The sequence below is a fragment of the Cetorhinus maximus genome, chromosome 23, assembly GCF_964194155.1.
Source record: "Cetorhinus maximus chromosome 23, sCetMax3.hap1.1, whole genome shotgun sequence".
Classification (NCBI taxonomy): Eukaryota; Metazoa; Chordata; class Chondrichthyes; order Lamniformes; family Cetorhinidae; genus Cetorhinus; species Cetorhinus maximus.
In genome coordinates, this window is record NC_135901.1 from 21,815,918 (window position 1) to 21,833,864 (window position 17,947).

Below are 17,947 nucleotides of genomic sequence, written 5' to 3' on the forward strand. Positions count from 1 at the left end.
ACCATTAACCATAAACTGAACTGGAATAGCCATATAAATATTGTAGCCACAAAAGCAGGAATCATGCGACGAGTAACTCACCTCCTGACTCTCCAAAGCCTGTCCATCATCTACAAGGCACAAGTCAGGAGTGTGATAGAATACTCTTCACTTGCCTGGATGTGCAGTTCCCACAACACTCAAGAAGCTTGACACCACCCAGGACAAAGCAGCTCACTTGATTGGCACCACATCCACAAATGTTCACTCCCTCCACCACCGATGCACAATAGCAGCAGCATGTACCATCTACAAAATGCACTGCAGGAATTCACCAAGGCATTTCGACAGAACCTTCCAAACCCATGACCACTGCCATCTAGAAGGGCAAGGGCAGCAGATAGATGGGAACACTACCACCTGGAAGTTCCCCTCCAAGTCACTCACCATCCTGACTTGGAAATATATCGCCGTTCCTTCACTGTCATTGGGTCAAATTCCTGGAACTCCCTTCCTAACAGCACTGGCTGAAGAGCTTTGGTGTCGAGTGCACATACATGGCTACCTGCTCCTCACCCCCTCAGCACAGCTCCTGGCCTCTCTCTTTCCTTTCGTGCTCCACACATCATTGAAGTTTCCCGAATGCTGCTGTTGTGGTTTAAAGTCTCGGTTTAAAGTCTCAAGCAAAGGACAGCACGTCTGACAGTGCAGGACTCTCTCAGTCCTCTGGGGCGTGTTAACCTCGATTGCTGTTCTCAAAGTCTTAACCATGGGAATTGACCTCATAACCTTCCCACATAGAGGTGAACGTGCTATCAACAGAGTCACAGCAAAACAAACAATTCAACTTGGGAAAACATTTGAGGTGCCATAACCTACAAACCTATGGAGGAAGAATTTAGAATGCATTGCTCTTTTCCTGCCAGCATGGATAAGGTGGATCAAATGGCCTCCTAGGACGTAACTATTTCTATTGTTCATTGTGTATCTTGTGAATGTTTGCTCAATTGAGGCTTGAAAAGGTCACATTAAGTGAAAGAAAACTGATCCACAGTGACTCAAAATATTGGCATATGCTGGAAATCCAAACTCAAGCAAGAAAATGTCGGAAACCAAGCAGGTTAAACCGTATCTATGAAGAGGGAAACAGAGTGAATGTTTCTGGTCAGTGACCCTTTACCCAAACTGGAAGAGTTTTGGAGATTCTTCACCTTGGGGAAGTGCAGTGGGAGAGGTGGAGCTGTCAGCTGCTCGGAACCGGCCGGCGCTGAGTTCAAAAGGAGAGTGAAAAAAAACACATTGTGACATCACAGGAAAGAAGCAATTTGATTGGTTGGAGAAGAAGCTGGCTACTTGCTGAGTATCTGGTGAGTATCTTCATAAATGTTTAAGGTTTATTATATGTCTAAAATTTAGAATAAAGTAAGAACTGTACTTTTTGGTAAGGTTTATTAAGTAAGATTTAAAAGTTTAAGTGATTTAAAAGCTTAAGGCATGGCAGGACAGCTCAGAAAAGTGGAATTCCCGTCCTGTGGCATGTGGGGAGTTGTGGACACTTCTCGTGACCCAGACGAGCCCATGTACAGCAAGTGCACAAGCTTGAGCTCTGTGTTTCAGAGCTTGAGCAGCGGTTGGAGTCACCGTCTGTGAGGCAGAGAACTCCATGGATACCACGTTCAGAGAGATGGTCACACTACAAGTTAGGGGCAAGCAGGCAGATAGTGAATGGGTGACCGCCAGGCAGTCTAAGAGAAATGGGCAGGCATTCTGGATCTCTGGAAGGTTGTAAAATGGCGAATTGACAGGTGAGGTTCTCTTCTCTGAGCTTCCATTAAGATTGAAAGGAACAGTTCCAGAGGCCGAAGACAGAGAGGAGTTTGTTCTGTTATTTACACATCAGACAGAACTATGTGGAGGTTCTGTGCAACTTGGTTGTTGTATTAATTGATTTAATAATTTTATATCTTTGTCCTGTGGCTCCATTGTAATCTGATCGCAAAACATAATTTTAGTACATAAAATTAGTATGCGGGTACAGCCATTGATAAGGAAGGCAAATTTAAAGTTGCTGTTTATTGCAAGGGAAATGGAATATAAAAGTCGGGGTGTTGTGCTACAGTTGGACAGGGTATTGGTGAGACCTCATCTATAGTACTGTATAGTTTTCGTCTCCTTGTTTAAGAAAGGATATAAATACAGAATAAGTTTAGAGAAGGTTCACTAGACTAATAGACTGGGATGGTGGGGCGGTGGGAGGGGGAGGGGAGTGGGGGGTGGGTGGGGTTGATGGGCGGTAGTGCTATCTTGCAAGGAAAGGTTGGACAGGCTGGGCCTGTATCCATTGGAGTTTTGAACGTTAAGAAGTGAATTTATTGAAATATATAAGATCCTGAGGGGACCTGAGAGGATGGATGCCAAAAGGATGTTTTCCCTTGTGGGAGAGACTAGATCTAGGGGACACAGTATAAAATTAAGGGGTCTCCCATTTAATACAAAGATTAGGTGGAATTTTTTCTCTCAGAAGGTCATGAATCTTTATAACTCTCTTCCCCGGAGAGCAGTGGAGGCAGTGTTAGTGAATATTTTAAAGCAGGCGGAGGTAGATTCTTGATTGACAAGGTGGTCAAAGGTTATCAGGGCAAGCAGAACATACGACCATATGAACAAGGAGCCGCAGTAGGCCATTCAGCCCTTCGAGCCTGCTCCACCATTTAATAAGATCATGGCTGATCTGATAGTAACCTGAAATCTGCATCCCACCTACCCCTGATAACCTATCACCCCCTTGCTTATTAAGAATCTATTTACCTCTGCCTTAAAAATATTCAAAGTCTCTGCTTCCACTGCCTTTCTTGAAGAGAGTTCCAAAGCTTCACGACCCTCTGAGTGAAAAATAATTCGTCTCATCTCTGTTTTAAATGGGCGACTCCTTATTTGGAGCTGAGGCCAAAATCAGGTCTTATTAAATAGCGGATTCGAAGGTCCGAATGGACCTCCTGCTCCCAATTCGTATTGGTAATTTTCTATTGAACAACATTGCCTTTCAATGGCGAGGCTCTTACCCAGCATTCGCGACAAAAGAGAACGTGCCCCAAACTCAATGCAGGAGCCACTTGCGCAGGCGCAGTGGCGAGTTGTGGAGTAAGCATGCACATTGCCGTCTCACACAGGAGCATGCGCAGCGCGGTTCTAAAGGCGCGTGCGCATATTTGGTGCTGGCTTTTCAGTGAGGCGGTCAACTTGACGCCGCAGCCTCTAAGAAATGGCCGATTGTAGGAGGACAGTAAAGTTGGTGGACCGGGTCGGGAGGCTTCATAAACACGCAGTGGAGACCTCAAAATCCGAATAAGAAACTCTGTGTCCTGCGTTGCCATGAAACGGAGCTGCAGCTGAGGGACTTAACCTGACGACAGACGGAGATTAACGGCCGGCATCTTTATATGGTCATGTGCAGCGGTGCGCATGCGCGGTCATTCATGTCCCTGTCAACAGGAGGAGAGTATATTGTGCATTTCTACCCTGGACTGTCAGGGATGGATTTTGGAAGTTCAATTTACAGGGGGTTAGAAGGGGAGCATTTACACACAGCAAACTCAAATCAAAAGTTGAAATGCTTTTCCCTTCTGAATTTTTAATCTTGGACTGACAGTGGTGACTTCTTTTTGAATAGGTCATTAGAAGACCAGGATTTGAAGGCAGGAAACTCAAACCAAGCAACGCATCAAAACCTGACAGAGTACAGTCGATTCATCAGGACCTGAATGTATGTTGTCCTGTGGCAATAGATTTAAACATCTGTGCAACTGGAAATAGGGAAGGGAAAGTCATTGAGGAATTCAGAAAGAAGGATGAGAATTCTAAATTTAGATGCTGCATAACTAGGGGCTTATGTAGGTCAGCAAGGACAGGGTGATGGGTGGGTGAGTGAGTGGGACTCAGTGCAGAGGATATAGTCAGCAGAGATTTAGATAATCTCAAGTTTCTGAGGAGGTGAATGTGAGAATCCAGCCAGAAGTGTGTTAGAATAGCCAGGTCTAGAGATAACAAAAGAATGGATGAGAGTTTCAGAAACATGAGCTGAGACGGTGCAAAGTTGAGCAATGTGACTAAGATAGAAATAGGCACTGTTCGAGATGGCACAGATATGTGGTTGGAAGTTCAGCTGGGGGTTAAATGTGACAGTCTGGTTCAACTGTAGATAGCCAGGGAGACAGATGGACTGGATGGAGTCATTGGCTCGGGAATGGAGTTTGCAGTTAGGACTAAAGACATGGCTTCAGTCTTACTAATATTTAAATGGGAGGAAATTCCTGTTCATCCAGTACTGGATGTCAGTCAAGCCGGGACGATGTGTGACTTGGAGGAGAACTTGAACGTGATGGTGTTCACACACACCTGCTCCTTTGGTCCTTATAGGTTGTGGAGGATCTGGTTGAATTTTATGTATGTAAAATCCCTCTCCTTTGCTCCTTGCTGCTCCCATCCCTCTCTCCTCCAGTTGAGGTCAGATTCTTGTGTAGGCCAAGATCAGATGGCAGATTCCCATCTTTGAAGGACATTAGTGAACCAGTTGGGTTTTTTGACAATCCAGCAGCTTTCATGGTCACTTTTTCCTAGTGCCGGCCCCACAAATTACCAAATTCATTCAGCTCAATTTCACAACCTGCCTTTGTGTTTTTGTGGGTTCTCTCTCACTCCCTTTCATCTGTTTTAAATCAATTTCACAGGGTCTTCGAAGGGGAGGATTTGCAGTGGGGAAACTCAAACCAAACATCACATCAGAATCTGTCGGAGTCACCCAATTTGTTGGAACATAAATATCATCAGGTTTTGGACATGGAAGGGAAATGCACCATTCACAGTGGAGAGAAACCATACACGTGTTCTGTGTGTGGACGAGTCTTCAGCCGATTATCTGATCTGTCAAAACACAAATACAATGGGGAGAAGCCATGGAATTGTGAGGATTGTGGGAAGAGATTCATATCCCCTTCTCAGCTCGAAACTCCAACGGAGTCATACAGGGGGACGCCATTCACCTGCTCCAAGTGTGGGAAGGGATTCACTCAGACATCTTACCTGCTGAGACACCAACGATTTCACACTGGGTAAAGGCCGTTCACCTGCTCCATGTGTGAGCAGGGATATACTCAGTCATCCGACCTACTGAGACATCTGTGAGTTCACAATGGGGAGAGACCATTTATCTGCTCAGAATGTGGGAAGGGATTCACCCAGTCATCTAGCCTGCTCAGACATCAACAAATTCACACTGGGGAGAGACCGTTCACCTGCTCCAAGTGTGGGAAAGGATTCAGTCAGCCAACCCATTTGCTGAGACACCAAGGAGTTCATAGTAACTACAGTGATTGAATTTTGCTATTAATCACAACCAGGACTGAACCATGTTCATTGGGGTCTGTTTCTGCTGATGTTAACAATCTCCAGCCAGTTATAGAGACTAATATTCTGGATAAAATGCAAATAAATCATTTTTGTACTAAACACACAGCATCTTGAATGTTTTTAATATTTTTAACACTTTAATTCTTTTTGAAGTGCTCTCCCTCTCCCCTCCGTCCTCACCTCCAACAACAACTGTGAGGAGCTCATGGAGCTTCTTTGCCACTAAGATTGAAACAATCCAATCAGCTGCTTCCCTCTAACTAACCCAATGGGCTGAACTGCCTTCAAATTTCATCCATAGTGTAGGACAAAGTATTCAAGAGAAAATATTGTGTGCTTTGTGATAAATATATACTAATATTGTAGGGTAGATGACATTCAAGAAGAATAGGAAGCTAGGTAAAGGCGAGGGGGGGTTGGTGGCACTGTTAATCAAAGAGGGCATTGGTGCAATAGTTAGAGATGACCTTGGTACAGGAGTTCAGGATGTAGAATCAGTTTGGGTGGAGATGAGGAATAGTAGGTGGAAAAAGTAATTAGTGGGTGTGGTCTACAGGCCCCCTAACAGTAGCCACAGTATAGGACAAAGTATTGAAGAGGAAATATTGTGTGTTTGTGATAAAGGGATGGCAATAATCATGGGTGATTTTAATCTACACATAAACTGGAAAAATCGGATTGGGAATAGTAGCCTGGATGAGGAGTTCTTAGAATGCTTTGGAGATAGTTTCTTAGAGAACCAACCAAGAGCAGGTTATATTAGACTTGGTAATGTGTAACATGACAGGATTAATTAATTACCTCAGAGTAAGGGCACCCCTAGGTAGCAGCGACCACAATATAATTGAATTTTACATCCAGTTTGAAAGGGAGAAGAATGGTTCTAAGACCTTAAATAAGGGCAACTATGTGGGGATAAAAGCTAAGTTAGCTGAAGTGAACTGGGAAACCAGGCTAAGCGATAAATCAATAGAGAAACAGTGGCAGACACTTAAGGGGATAATTCAGAGTGTTCAGAATAAGTACATTCCTACTATTAAGAAAATCTAAGGGGAGGACCCACCATCCGTGGTTAACTAAAGAAGTTAAGGAAAGCATCAAACTTAAGAAAAAAGCAGAGAACTCCACAAAGATGAGTGGCAGGATAGATGATTGAACAGAATATATAGAATGGCAGATAATGGCTAAAAGGTTAATCAAGAGAAAGGAATTAGAATATGAGAGGAAGCTAGCTAGAAATGTGAAAACGGGTAGCAAGAGTTTCTACAGGTACTTAAAAAGTAAAAGAGTAAGTAAAGTGAGTGTTGGTTCTCCAGAGAGTGACAGTGGTAGATAATAAGGAAGGAAATGGTGGAGGAAATGAACACATATTTTGCTTCTGTGTTCACTACAGGGGATACAAAAAGCATTCCAGCAACAGCTGCAAATCAAGAGGTGAACGGGAGAAAGGAACTTGGTGAAATTGAAATCACTGGGGAAATGGTATTGACCAAATTGATGGAGCTGCAGGTCTCCGGGTCCCGATGGATGACATCTTAGGGTCTTGAAGGAGGTTTTTAATGATGTAGGTGATGCACTGGTGTTAATTTTCCAAAATTCACGACATTCTGGAAAGGATCCATCAGATTGGAAAGTAGCAAATATCACCGCTCTATTCAAGAAGGGAGGAAGGCAGAAAATAGGAAACTATGGGCCAGTTAGCTTGATGTCTGTTGTGGGGAAGTTATTGGAATTGGTCATTGAGGAGATTATAGCTGGGCACTTAGAAGAGCTCAAGGCAATCGGGAAGAGTCAGCGTGGTTTTGTGAAAGGAAAATCATGTTTAACCAATTTATTTGAGTTTTTGAAGGAGTAACACGCGCAGTGGATAAAGGGGAGCCTATAGATGTACTGTACTTGGATTTCCACAAGGCATTTGCCACATCAAAGCTTATTACGGAAAATAAAAATGTATGGTGTAGGGAGTAACATATTAGCATGGATAGAAGATTGGCTGGCTGGCTGGCAGAAAGCAGAGAGTATGCATAAATGGGACATTTTTTGATTGGCAGGATGTGGCGAGTGGAGTCCCACAGGCATCTGTACTCGGGGCCTCAACTTTTTTGATTTACATCAATGACTTAGATGAGGGGAGTGGAGACATGGTAACTAAATTTGCAGATGACACAAAGATAGGTCGGAAAGTATATTGTGAAGAGGACATAAGGAGGTTGCAGATGGATATAGATAGGTTCAGTGAGTGGGCAAAGATTTGGCAAATGGAGTGTAATGTGTGAAAATGTGAAGTTGTTCATTTTGGCAGGAAGAACAAAAAATCACAGTGTTACTTAAATGGAGAACAGCTGCATAATTCTGAGATGCAGAGGGATCTAGTTATTCTAGTACGAGTCACAAAAAATTAGTATGCAGGTGTGGTAAGTAATTAAGAAGGCTAATGGAATGCTATCCTTTATTACGAGGGATTGAACATAAAAATAAGGATGTTATGCTTCAGTTATACAAGGCATTGGTGAAACTGCATCTCAAATGCTGTGTGCAGTTTTGGTCTCCTTATTTAAGGAAGGATGTAAATACATTGGAGGCTGTTCAAAGGAGGTTTACTAGATTGATACCTGGAATGAGTGGGTTGTCTTATGAGGAAAGGTTGAACAGACTGGGCTTGTTTCCACTGGAATTTAGAAGAGTGAGGGGTGATTTTATTGAAGTATACAAGATCCTGAATGGCCTTGACAAGGTAGATGTTGAAAGGATGTTTCCTCTTGTGGGTGAGTCCAAAACTAGCGGGCACTGTTTTAAAATTAGGGGTCGAATTTTAAGGACAGAGAGGAGGAGCAATTTTTTTCTCTCAGAGGGTTGTGAGACTTTGGAGCTCTCTGCCTCAGAAGGTGGTGGAGGCAGGGTCATTGAATATTTTTGAGGTAGATAGATTCTTGTTAGGCAAGGGAATTAAAGGTTATCGGGGTTAGGTGGGAATGTGGAAATCGAAGCACAAGAAGATCAGCCCTGATCTTATTGAATGGCGGAGCAGGCTAGAGGGGCTGAATGGTCTACTCCTGTTCCTATTTCTTATGTTGTTCTTCTTTCCAGAGCCCTTATCCTGCATATTTCTTTAGTTTCTCTCCCATCTCCAATCATCTCCGGTCAGTGCTCATTTTGTCTGTTAGACCCACCTCCTGTTCCATCGGCCATATTCTCACGAAACTGCTGATCATGCGCATTCTCTATGTTTGCGCTGATATCGTTAACAGTTCTCTCTCTTCAGGTGCTGGCTTGCTCACTTTCAAATCTACCATCATCACCCCCTCCTCAAAATAACAAACCCTCTGTCCTTGGTCAAAGAGGTCTGAAAGGAGGAAAGTGAAGTAGAAAGGTGGAGAGGTTTCAGGAGGAAATTCCAGAGCTTAGTGTCCAGGCCGCTGAAGGCGCGGCCACCAATGGTGCAGAGGTTAAAATCGGGGATGAAGGACATTGGGTAATGGTGCTCCATGTATGTGGGCCCGATAGCCCAGTCTCAAGGCCCAAATCTGAACGTTGGGACATAGTTTGACCGTCTCTAGTCTCAGAGAAAAATAATTCTTCCTACAGACATTTTGTAACATCTTTTTTTATGGATACCATAAAAATTTAGGACCAGTTGAGCTCTCCTGTGTACTCGATGGGGATTGACTTCAATAGATTTCAAACTTTCTGGATTTCAGTGTTACAAGAAGAATGTGTTTGAGTAAATTTTTTAAAAAAATACAAATACTGAAAAACTGGAAAGGACGAAAATGGGGAAATACACAGCAGACCGAACATTTCAAAGTGATAAATGAATGGTCACTGTTTCAGGCAGGACTCCTTCAGGATGAGCACTTCCCACCAGCACCAACCCCCCCCCCCCCCCCCCTCCCTGTTCACTGAACATTCCTTCACCCACTCAACCACCCATTGCACATCCACCCAATGGCTCCCAGCCCGGATTGACATTCAGCATGAACCCAGTGAGAGGGTGAGCTGGCCCTCGGGATGTCAGAATGGACAAGAGCTGGAATTGGTTCCAATCAATACATTTTCTGTGTCATTATTTAAAAAGGAAACTTAATATTTTGTCAAACCCCTATGTGCACACCCTTGGTGAATTACAATTTATGGCCAGACCCTTCCTATTGCTTCTTCATGGTTTCAGCAGAGGGAGAGACAGGCTGCTCAGATCCGTGCTCTCACTGCCAAGAGGCTTGTGGTCTCCACCCTCTGGTTTTCAAAGCCCCTCAGGATCCTGGCAAAGACTGATCCACCTGTATCTGTACAGGGGCAAGTTCAGCACGTGGGAGATGGGGCAGCATGTCGGGAGATGGGGGTTTTGTGGGGCAACGGGTGAAAAGCGGGAACACTTTGACCGGAGTTCCCACTTCTGTGTCTCTTTTCTCCATCATCCCGCTCCTGGACCAGCGCCACATCATTCCTCCCACTCTGCTGCAGACCAGCTTGGTGGAGATCAGTGATGTGTTGTAAGGTCAGGGATACAATATCTGTCATCCTGATTAAGAAAACAGATATCTCCTGCACGGCCGTGGTCATGGCCTGCATGGACCCATTTCAGAGCTGCTGTTGAATCTCCATGGAGGCAGCCACTCTCTCCATGACAGACAGTCTCTGGAACCCCGTCCAGCCTGACGACCCTCCCTGTGCTCCTCCACATAGGGAGACTGTAGTGTAGTGGTAATATCACTGGAGCAGTAATCCAGAGATTCAGACTATTGCTCGGGGGGCCTGGGTTCAAATCCCACTACAGCAGTTAATGGACTTTAATTTCAATTAATAAATCTGGAATAAAAAGCTAGTCTCAGTAATGGTGACCATGACAACCATCCTCGATTATTGTAAAAACCCATCTGATTCACTAATGCCCTTTAGGGAAAGAAATCTGCCAACTTTACCTGGTCTGGCCGACATGTGACTTCAGACCCACAGCAATGCAGTTGACTCTGGTGCTAAGCAACCCATCAGTTTAAGGGTAACAAGGGATGGGCAACAAATACTGGCCTTTCTGGTGACCCCCCCCCCCCCCCCCCACATCTCATGAAAGAATAAAAATAAAATTCTGACCCGTTCATCTCCCCCCACTCACATCAATCCACAGTGGCAGAGGCACTTTCGCCTGTGGAGGTCCTCAGGGCTGGAATTCCCTCACTAAACCTGTCTCCTTCTTACTGTTTCGACCCAGCTTTTGATCCTCTATGAAGGGTCTCGGGATATTTTAATCTGTTAAAGGGTAAATCCAAGTTATTGTTGTCACTGCCTTACATTGGGTGACTCCGGAACGTCACATAAACACTTGGAAACTTTCAGACTGGAAACTTCACTTTCAGTCAGGGGCAGATCACAGTTTCACACCAATCTCTGATTTAACAGCTTGTTTGGTAAAATATCACCATCTAATAATCTTCATGAGATGTGAAGAAATTCATTGAACACTGATAGAAACAGCTCTCGTACTCTCTGCTATGAAGAAAGCTTCCACAGCAGCTTGCTGGGTGACAAACACAGGACAGGCCTGTTATCTCTACCAAGGACATCTCTCTATCAATGTCCCTGAAACAAGAGATCTCTAACCCTGATCAGGTTAGATCTCTTGACCCACATGTAAACCAACTGTCTGAGTGAAGTTTAAACAGGCTTGAAAGGGAACATCACTTTGGACAGGAAAGAGTTTTTCAAACTGGTCCATAATGATCTGGCTTCAGGTTAACACCAAACACTTGGACTAGATCCAGAAGAATGTGAACAGAAGAGGCTGCCACATCCAGCTGCAGAGATCAGCTTCATCCGTCGGATCATCCAATCCAGGACCAGTAAACCATTCCGAGGAGACTGTCACATCCAGCCACGGAGATCAGGATCAGTAAACCATTCTCAGCTGTTATGGGTTGTGTGTCTTTTCTGAATATTTAGCTGATGTATCATATCTAAATATTGCCTCTTTTTAAGTAATCTGTGACTCCTGGACTAAAATCTTACAGTTTTCAGCAATCACAATTGCTCTTCTTGACTCCAAATACGGTTGTAAAGGGGCCTTCTGTTTCGTGCCTGGAGCTCTGAGCTATGGAAGAGAGCGGCTGGGACACATTTCTTACACACCTCAGGATTAATACAGAGGTTCAGTCCTGGGTGTGACTAACAGCAGCAAAAACAGCAGAATCCAACTCCTGCAGACACTCGTGAATTCTCTGGTGTCTCAGCAGACGTTCTAAATCAGTGAATCCATTCCCACACTCAGGGCAGGTGAATGGTCTCTCCCCAGTGTGAATTTGCTGGTGTCTCAGCAGATCATTGCTGCTTTTGAAGCTCTCCTCACAGTCAGAACATTTAAAAGGTTTCATAGCAGAGTGAATCCGCTGGTGTTTCAGCAGGTTGCATGACTGAGTAAATCCCTTCCCACAAGCAGAGCAGGTGAACGGCCTCTCCCCAGTGTGAATTCGCTGGTGTACAGTGAGTTCAGATGATCGCCTGAACCCAGTCCCGCAGTGAGAGCACCTGAACGGTCTCTCGTCAGTGTGAACACGTTGATGGCATGTCACTTCCCCAGAACTTTTAAAGCACTTCCCACAGTCTGGGCATTTAAAAGGTCTTTCATCAGTGTGAACTTGCTGGTGTTTCTGCAGGTTAGATGTAGCAGTGAATCCCTTCCCACACACGAAGCAGGTGAATAACTTCTCCTCACTGTGAACGTGTTGGTGTCTCAGCAGATTTTTTTGCTTTTAAATTTCTTCCCACATTCAGGACATTCAAAAGCTCTCTGATCAGTGTGAACATACTGGTGTGCCAGCAGGCTGGATGACTGAGTGAATCCCTTCCGACAAGTGGAGCAGGTAAATGGTCTCTCCCCAGTGTGAGTGCTTTCCAGCTCAGAAGGGTAACTGAAACCCTTCCCACAGTCCCCACATTTCCACGTTTTCTCCATAGTGCGGGTGCCTTTGTGTCTCTCCAGATTGGATGATCAGTTGAAGCCTCATCCACATACAGAATACGTGTGTGGTTTCTCTCCACTGTGAATGGAGTAATGTTTACAGGTTGTTTAACTGGTTAAGACTCTTTCTACAGTCAGTTCACTGGGACACTTTCACTCGGGTTTGTGTGTGTGTCGCTGTGCTTTTCCAGTCACACTGATGCTTGAAATCTTTTCCCACAGGCAGAACAGACAAACATTTCTCCTTCCACATTTAAGGGCCGATGATATTCAGGTCCTGATGAAACAAGTGACTCAGGTCTTGCTGTGATGTTTGTTTTGAGCTTTCCATTTGCAAATCCTCCCTTTCTGATACGCTGTAAAAGGAGTTTACAAAAGTTACTGCTGTCAGTAAAGACCAGAAATTCAGAGCAGACAATTCTAGTTTCTGTGAAGCATTTTTTCCTCTCTTGGTTCCCCGAAGGTTTAACTCCGTGTCCCACATACTCTCCCTCCTTATCTCCTGTTGACTGGGATGCTGAAGTTCCACTAACTCTGTTCCTCAACGAGGTGGCCAAACATGCACTCCGCTCGCTGAAGCGGCCCCAACTTCATAAGATCATAAGAAATAAGAGCAGCAGAGGCTATTCGGCCCGTCAAGTCTGCTCAATAAGATCACAGCTGATTTGATTCTGGCCTTCACTCCACATTTCTCCTTGCACCCATTAACCCATGGCCTTGTGGATCAAAAATCAGTGCAACCAACTCAGCCTCGAAAATGCGCAATGACCCAGCCTTCACTGCTCTCTGGGGAAGTGAAGTCCATCTGACAATGCTCCACAGACCTGTGGGTCCCTGAAACCCAGCCCACTGCCGCTTCCCTCACAAAGATGGCCGCCCAAGAGCCCCACTCTCTGAACAAGCCCCGCCTCCCTCTCCCAAGATGGCGGCGGCCTGGGTAAGTGGACTCGCCTTTGCCTCCACCTATCACTGGTCTTCTTTCCAGCTTTACCTATTCCCACCCCCCCCCCCCTCCCCCTTAAACAGTATATATTTCACCACATTTCTACTTCTCTTCAATTCTGAAGGAGAATCATATGGACTCGAAACGTTAACTCTGTCTCTCTCCCCAGATGCTGTCAGACCTGCTGAGTTTTTCCAGCAAGTTTTGTTTCTGTGACCCGGGTCTGTCACCGGGGAGGAAGCCCCGCCTCCCGGATCCGCCCTTACTCCCACTCGCAAGATGGCGGCCAGTGAGCCCGCTGACCCCGGGCCTGTCACCGCGGGGTAAACACGAGGCCTGGGGCCTACCCCAGAAGTTGATCCAGTTCCCAGTCCAGCCGCGGTTTCCATTCCTACCCTGTGCTCACAATCTCCTCCCGCCTCCCGAACCGTCCGCTCCTCCTCACTCTGTCACCATGACTGACACTGAGCATGCTCAGAGCGCACACCCACACTGCACCTGCGCACTGGACTCCTATAGTCATTGATAGGGGACTTTCTGAAGCGCGGGGTGTTCTGGGTAAGTGAGCTGCCATTGATAGATTGAATTGCAGGCAGAGAATGTAATGCTTCGGCATTCCAATTAAGATCGTTGCTCTAGGCAGAATACAAAAAATAAATGCTTGCATTATGTAGAAACCCGAATGTCTGGACCCTCCTCCCTGATGCAATCTATGCAATCACCGCCACATCCACCCACAATTTCAGATTGGAAGAAGATTCAAAGTGGTGATCCAACACTGTTATTCATAATTTACACGAATGATGAAGACTTGGGAACAATGAAAATATTGGTAGCTGATATCAAACAGCATTTCTAACACTGAGGAAAAATGCAACATAATACAAGAAGACATTAGAACACCTGCAGTCTGGCAGTTAAGTGGCAAATGAACTTCAACAACGAGGGGCTGAATGGCCGACTCCTGCTCCTTGCCCATATATTCGTGAAATATGCAATGATATACCTTGGGAGCAAAAATACAAACACTACCTAGACCTTAGAAAATAAGAAATTGAATGGCGAAGAAGAGCAGTGCAATCTCGGGAAAGAGATGAATAATGACAAACATTACTGCAAGTCAGCAAATCAATTAAAAATGCTCACAAAAGACCCGGATTTATTTCCAGGGGTACAAAATTAAGAAACAATGAAATAATATTCAATTTGTTTAGGACCATGCAGGCAGTTCTGGTCTCCATACAATTAAAAAGTCCAATAAGCATGGGAGCTTGTGCAAAAAGGATTTTTAAGGATGATATCATAACTAAGCAATTACAGTTATTTAGAAAAAATTAACAGGATAGGGTTTTTTTCTTTAGAAAAGTGAAGACTTAGAGGTGACCTGCCAGAGGATTCTTTAAACTATGAATGGGTTGTACGGGGTAAAAGTGGAGCCAATGTTTCCACATAGGGGAGAATCAAAAACCAGGACCATATGTACAAGATAGTTCCTCATAAGCCCAACAGGAAAATGTCTTTACTCAGAGAATAGTTAGAATGTGAAATTCACTACCACAGGAAGTGGTTGAGGTGAAATAACTTAGATGCTTTCAAAGGAAACTAGATGAGTACACGAGTGAAAGGAAATTAGAAAGAGAAGCTGAAAGGCTGAGGTGAGGGAGATGGAATGGAAGGAAATTCATTGAAGATAATCATTGCACCAAACAGTCTGTTTCCAGACTCGATATTCTCTGTAATTCAATGTCATCACCTACTGGCTCCTGATCAGCTATCCATCACTTGTACTGCACATGTTCAGAGTACAACCCAGTGCTGCATAATCACACTGGGCTCTGCAGTCATTGATGGAGCATATTCTGCCACATGGACAATTATGGATTGTAACAGCATCATTGAAAGCCCAATTGGTGAACAGACATTTTTATCGACAGATCGAGATTGGAATGAAAGGCCTGTTACTGTAATGTAATCCTACATGGCAGAGGTTGGTGAATGCACAGGTCTGTACAGCTGCGGCCCAGGAGGTGGATTAATGCTCAGGCTTGTAAAAACTTACCATCATAGAGTCAGTTACTCTCACCACCAATTCCATCCCTCTCCCTGCCACATTCTGAGGCTGAACCAGACCCATTGCAACCTTAGTTTCTGACCTGACCCTGAGCTGAGGGCTGAGTTATCGATGATATATCCTCTCCATCACGAAGATCACCTCCTTCCATCTCTATACCTGTTGTCTCCATCCCACGCCAACCCATTTGCTGCTCATCCACATCATTGTTACCTCCAGATTCGACTATTCCACTGCTCTCCTGCCTGGTCTTCCACCTCCCACCCTGCATAAACTTACCCTCGTCCAAAACTCTCCTGCGTGGACAGCAGTCCAGTGGGAATAGGGTGAATAGAGATGAAGCTGGGTCTCATGGATAAGATGAGCTTGTGAGAGGATAAGAGGATATAGGAGAGAAACTAAAGAAAGATGTAAGTTCAAGGCTCGGGCTGGTCAGATCGTTAGAGGAAATTTAGCCCAGTGAACTAATGGAATGAAGGGAAGCAGCAGAGGCAGCTGATCAGGTTGTCACAATCTTAAAGACAAAGAAGTCCATAAGCTCCTCTGTTGTCAGAGGTGAGGATGGAGAAGACAGGAGAGAAGGAGAACATTTCTAAAGGAATAGACTTGCATTAGGGATACTTAAATGACTCGTCACTCTGTTTAACAAAAAGTTGATTTATTTGACTTTTATCCAGAATATTAACACATATAACAGGGCTAGAGCTTCTTAACATCGGTAGAAACATATCCCAATGCTATTTTTGTTTTAAGACAAGCAATGGAGAAATATCTGGAAAGTCAATGCAACATGAAGACTGTATTCATTGATCTCCAGAAGGCTTATGACCGGGTGCCCAGGGAGGAAGTCTGGAGATGTGTTAGATTTCAAGGAGTCCCTGAGGAGTATGTACGACTAATACAGGACATGTCCAAGGAGTGCCAGGCAAGAGTAAGAAGCAGTGTGGGGGCAGGGAGAGAGTTTCAAAGTCAAAGTTGAATTGCATCAAGGGTGGACACTGAACCCCTTCCTCTTCCTGATGGCCACGGATGTTCTAACTGAGCAAGTATGGCAGGAAATGCCATGATCAATGATATTTGCAGATGATATTGAGCAATGTGGTGAGGATGATGAGAACATGACTGAGTACTTAGGAAAGTAAGTTGTGAGGAGGACATAAGGAGGTTACAAAGGGATTTAGTTAGGTTAAGTGAGTGGGCAACGATCTGGCAAATGGAGTATAATGTGGGAAAATGTGAAATTGTCCCCTTTGGCAGGAAGAGCAAAAAGCAGCATATTATCTAAATGGTGAGAGATTGCAGAGTTCTGAGATGCACAGGGATCTGGGTGCCCTAATGCATGAATCGCATAAGGTTAATAAGCAGGTACAGCAAGCAATTAGGAAAGCTAATAGATTGTTATTGTTTATTGCGTGGGGAATTGAATACAAAAGTTGGGATGTTATTTTCAAATTATACAGGGCACTGGTGATACCACATCTGGAGTACTGTGTGTCGTATTGATCTCCTTTTTAAGGAAAGATGTAAATGGAAGCAGTTCAGAGAAGGTTTGCTGGATTAATACTTGGAATGGGCAGGTCATCCTATAAGGAAATATTGGACAGAGTAGGCTTGTATCCGCTAGAGTTCAGAAGAGTAAGAGGTGACTTGATTGAAACGTGCAGGATCCTGAGGGGTGTCGACAGGATGGATGTGGAAGGATGTTTCCTGTTGTGGGAGAATCTAGAACTAGATGTCACTGTTTAAAAATAAGGGGTCGCTCATTTAAGACAGAGATTAGGAGAATTTTTTTCTCATAGAGGGAAGTCAGTCTTTGGAACTCTCTTCCTCTAAATGCAGTGGAAGCAGAGTCTTTGAATATTTTTAAGGCAGAGTTAGATAGATTCTTGATTAACAAGAGGGTGACGGGTTATCGGTGGGGTGGCGGGGGTGGGGGGGGGGCTGCGGTTGTGTAGGCGGGAATGTGGAGGTGAGGTTACATTCAGATCAGCCGTAATCTTATTGAATGGCGGAGTAGGCTTGATGGGCTGAGTGGCCTACTCCTACCCCTAATTCATATGTTCGTATCAATATCTGGAGAACTGGAGACAAGCACTGGAAGACACAGGTATGAAGATTAGTTTTGTTTTTATTCTTTCATGGGATGTGGGAGTCACTGACAAGACCAGCATTTGTTGCCCATCCCTAAATGCCTTTGAACTGATTGACTTGCTCGGCCATTGCAGAGGGCTTTTAAGAGTCAACCACATTGCTGTGGGACTGGAGTCACATGTAGGCCAGACTGGGTAAGAACAGCAGATTTCCTTTCCTAAAGGACATTAGTGAACCAAAGACCCAATCTATGGTCTGTCAGAAGAGCTCTGAAGAAGGGTCATACGGGTTTGAAACATTAACTCTGTTTCTTTCTCCACAGATGCTGCGTCAAGCTGCTGAGTTTTTACTGCTGAGGTCTACTGCTGAGTTTTTCCAGCATTTCCTATTTTTGTTTCAGATTTCCAGCATCCGCAGTATTTTGCTTTTATCTATGGACTGTCAGTTCGAATCTAGGGAAGAGAATCGGAGTGAAAGTGTAAAGATTAGGGGCAAAGACTTGGAGAAT

At 44.6% G+C, this 17,947-nt stretch overlaps 4 protein-coding genes across 4 annotated transcripts in view; 3 read left to right on the top strand and 1 right to left on the bottom strand.

Annotated features, from left to right (window-relative positions):
• Positions 1-17,947, top strand: part of LOC144697102 (uncharacterized) — a 377,962-nt gene that overhangs the window by 197,706 nt on the left and 162,309 nt on the right. The window lies entirely within an intron of this gene.
• LOC144697340 (uncharacterized) overlaps positions 1-17,947 on the bottom strand; it is a 316,254-nt gene that overhangs the window by 155,572 nt on the left and 142,735 nt on the right. The window lies entirely within an intron of this gene.
• The window catches only part of LOC144697022 (uncharacterized), a 93,673-nt gene that overhangs the window by 32,243 nt on the left and 43,483 nt on the right, over positions 1-17,947 (top strand). The window lies entirely within an intron of this gene.
• Positions 3,238-5,449, top strand: LOC144697621 (uncharacterized). Its single transcript, XM_078569652.1, has 2 exons — positions 3,238-3,742; positions 4,707-5,449. Coding segments are annotated over exons 1-2 (387 nt in total). The 5' UTR covers positions 3,238-3,740; the 3' UTR covers positions 5,092-5,449.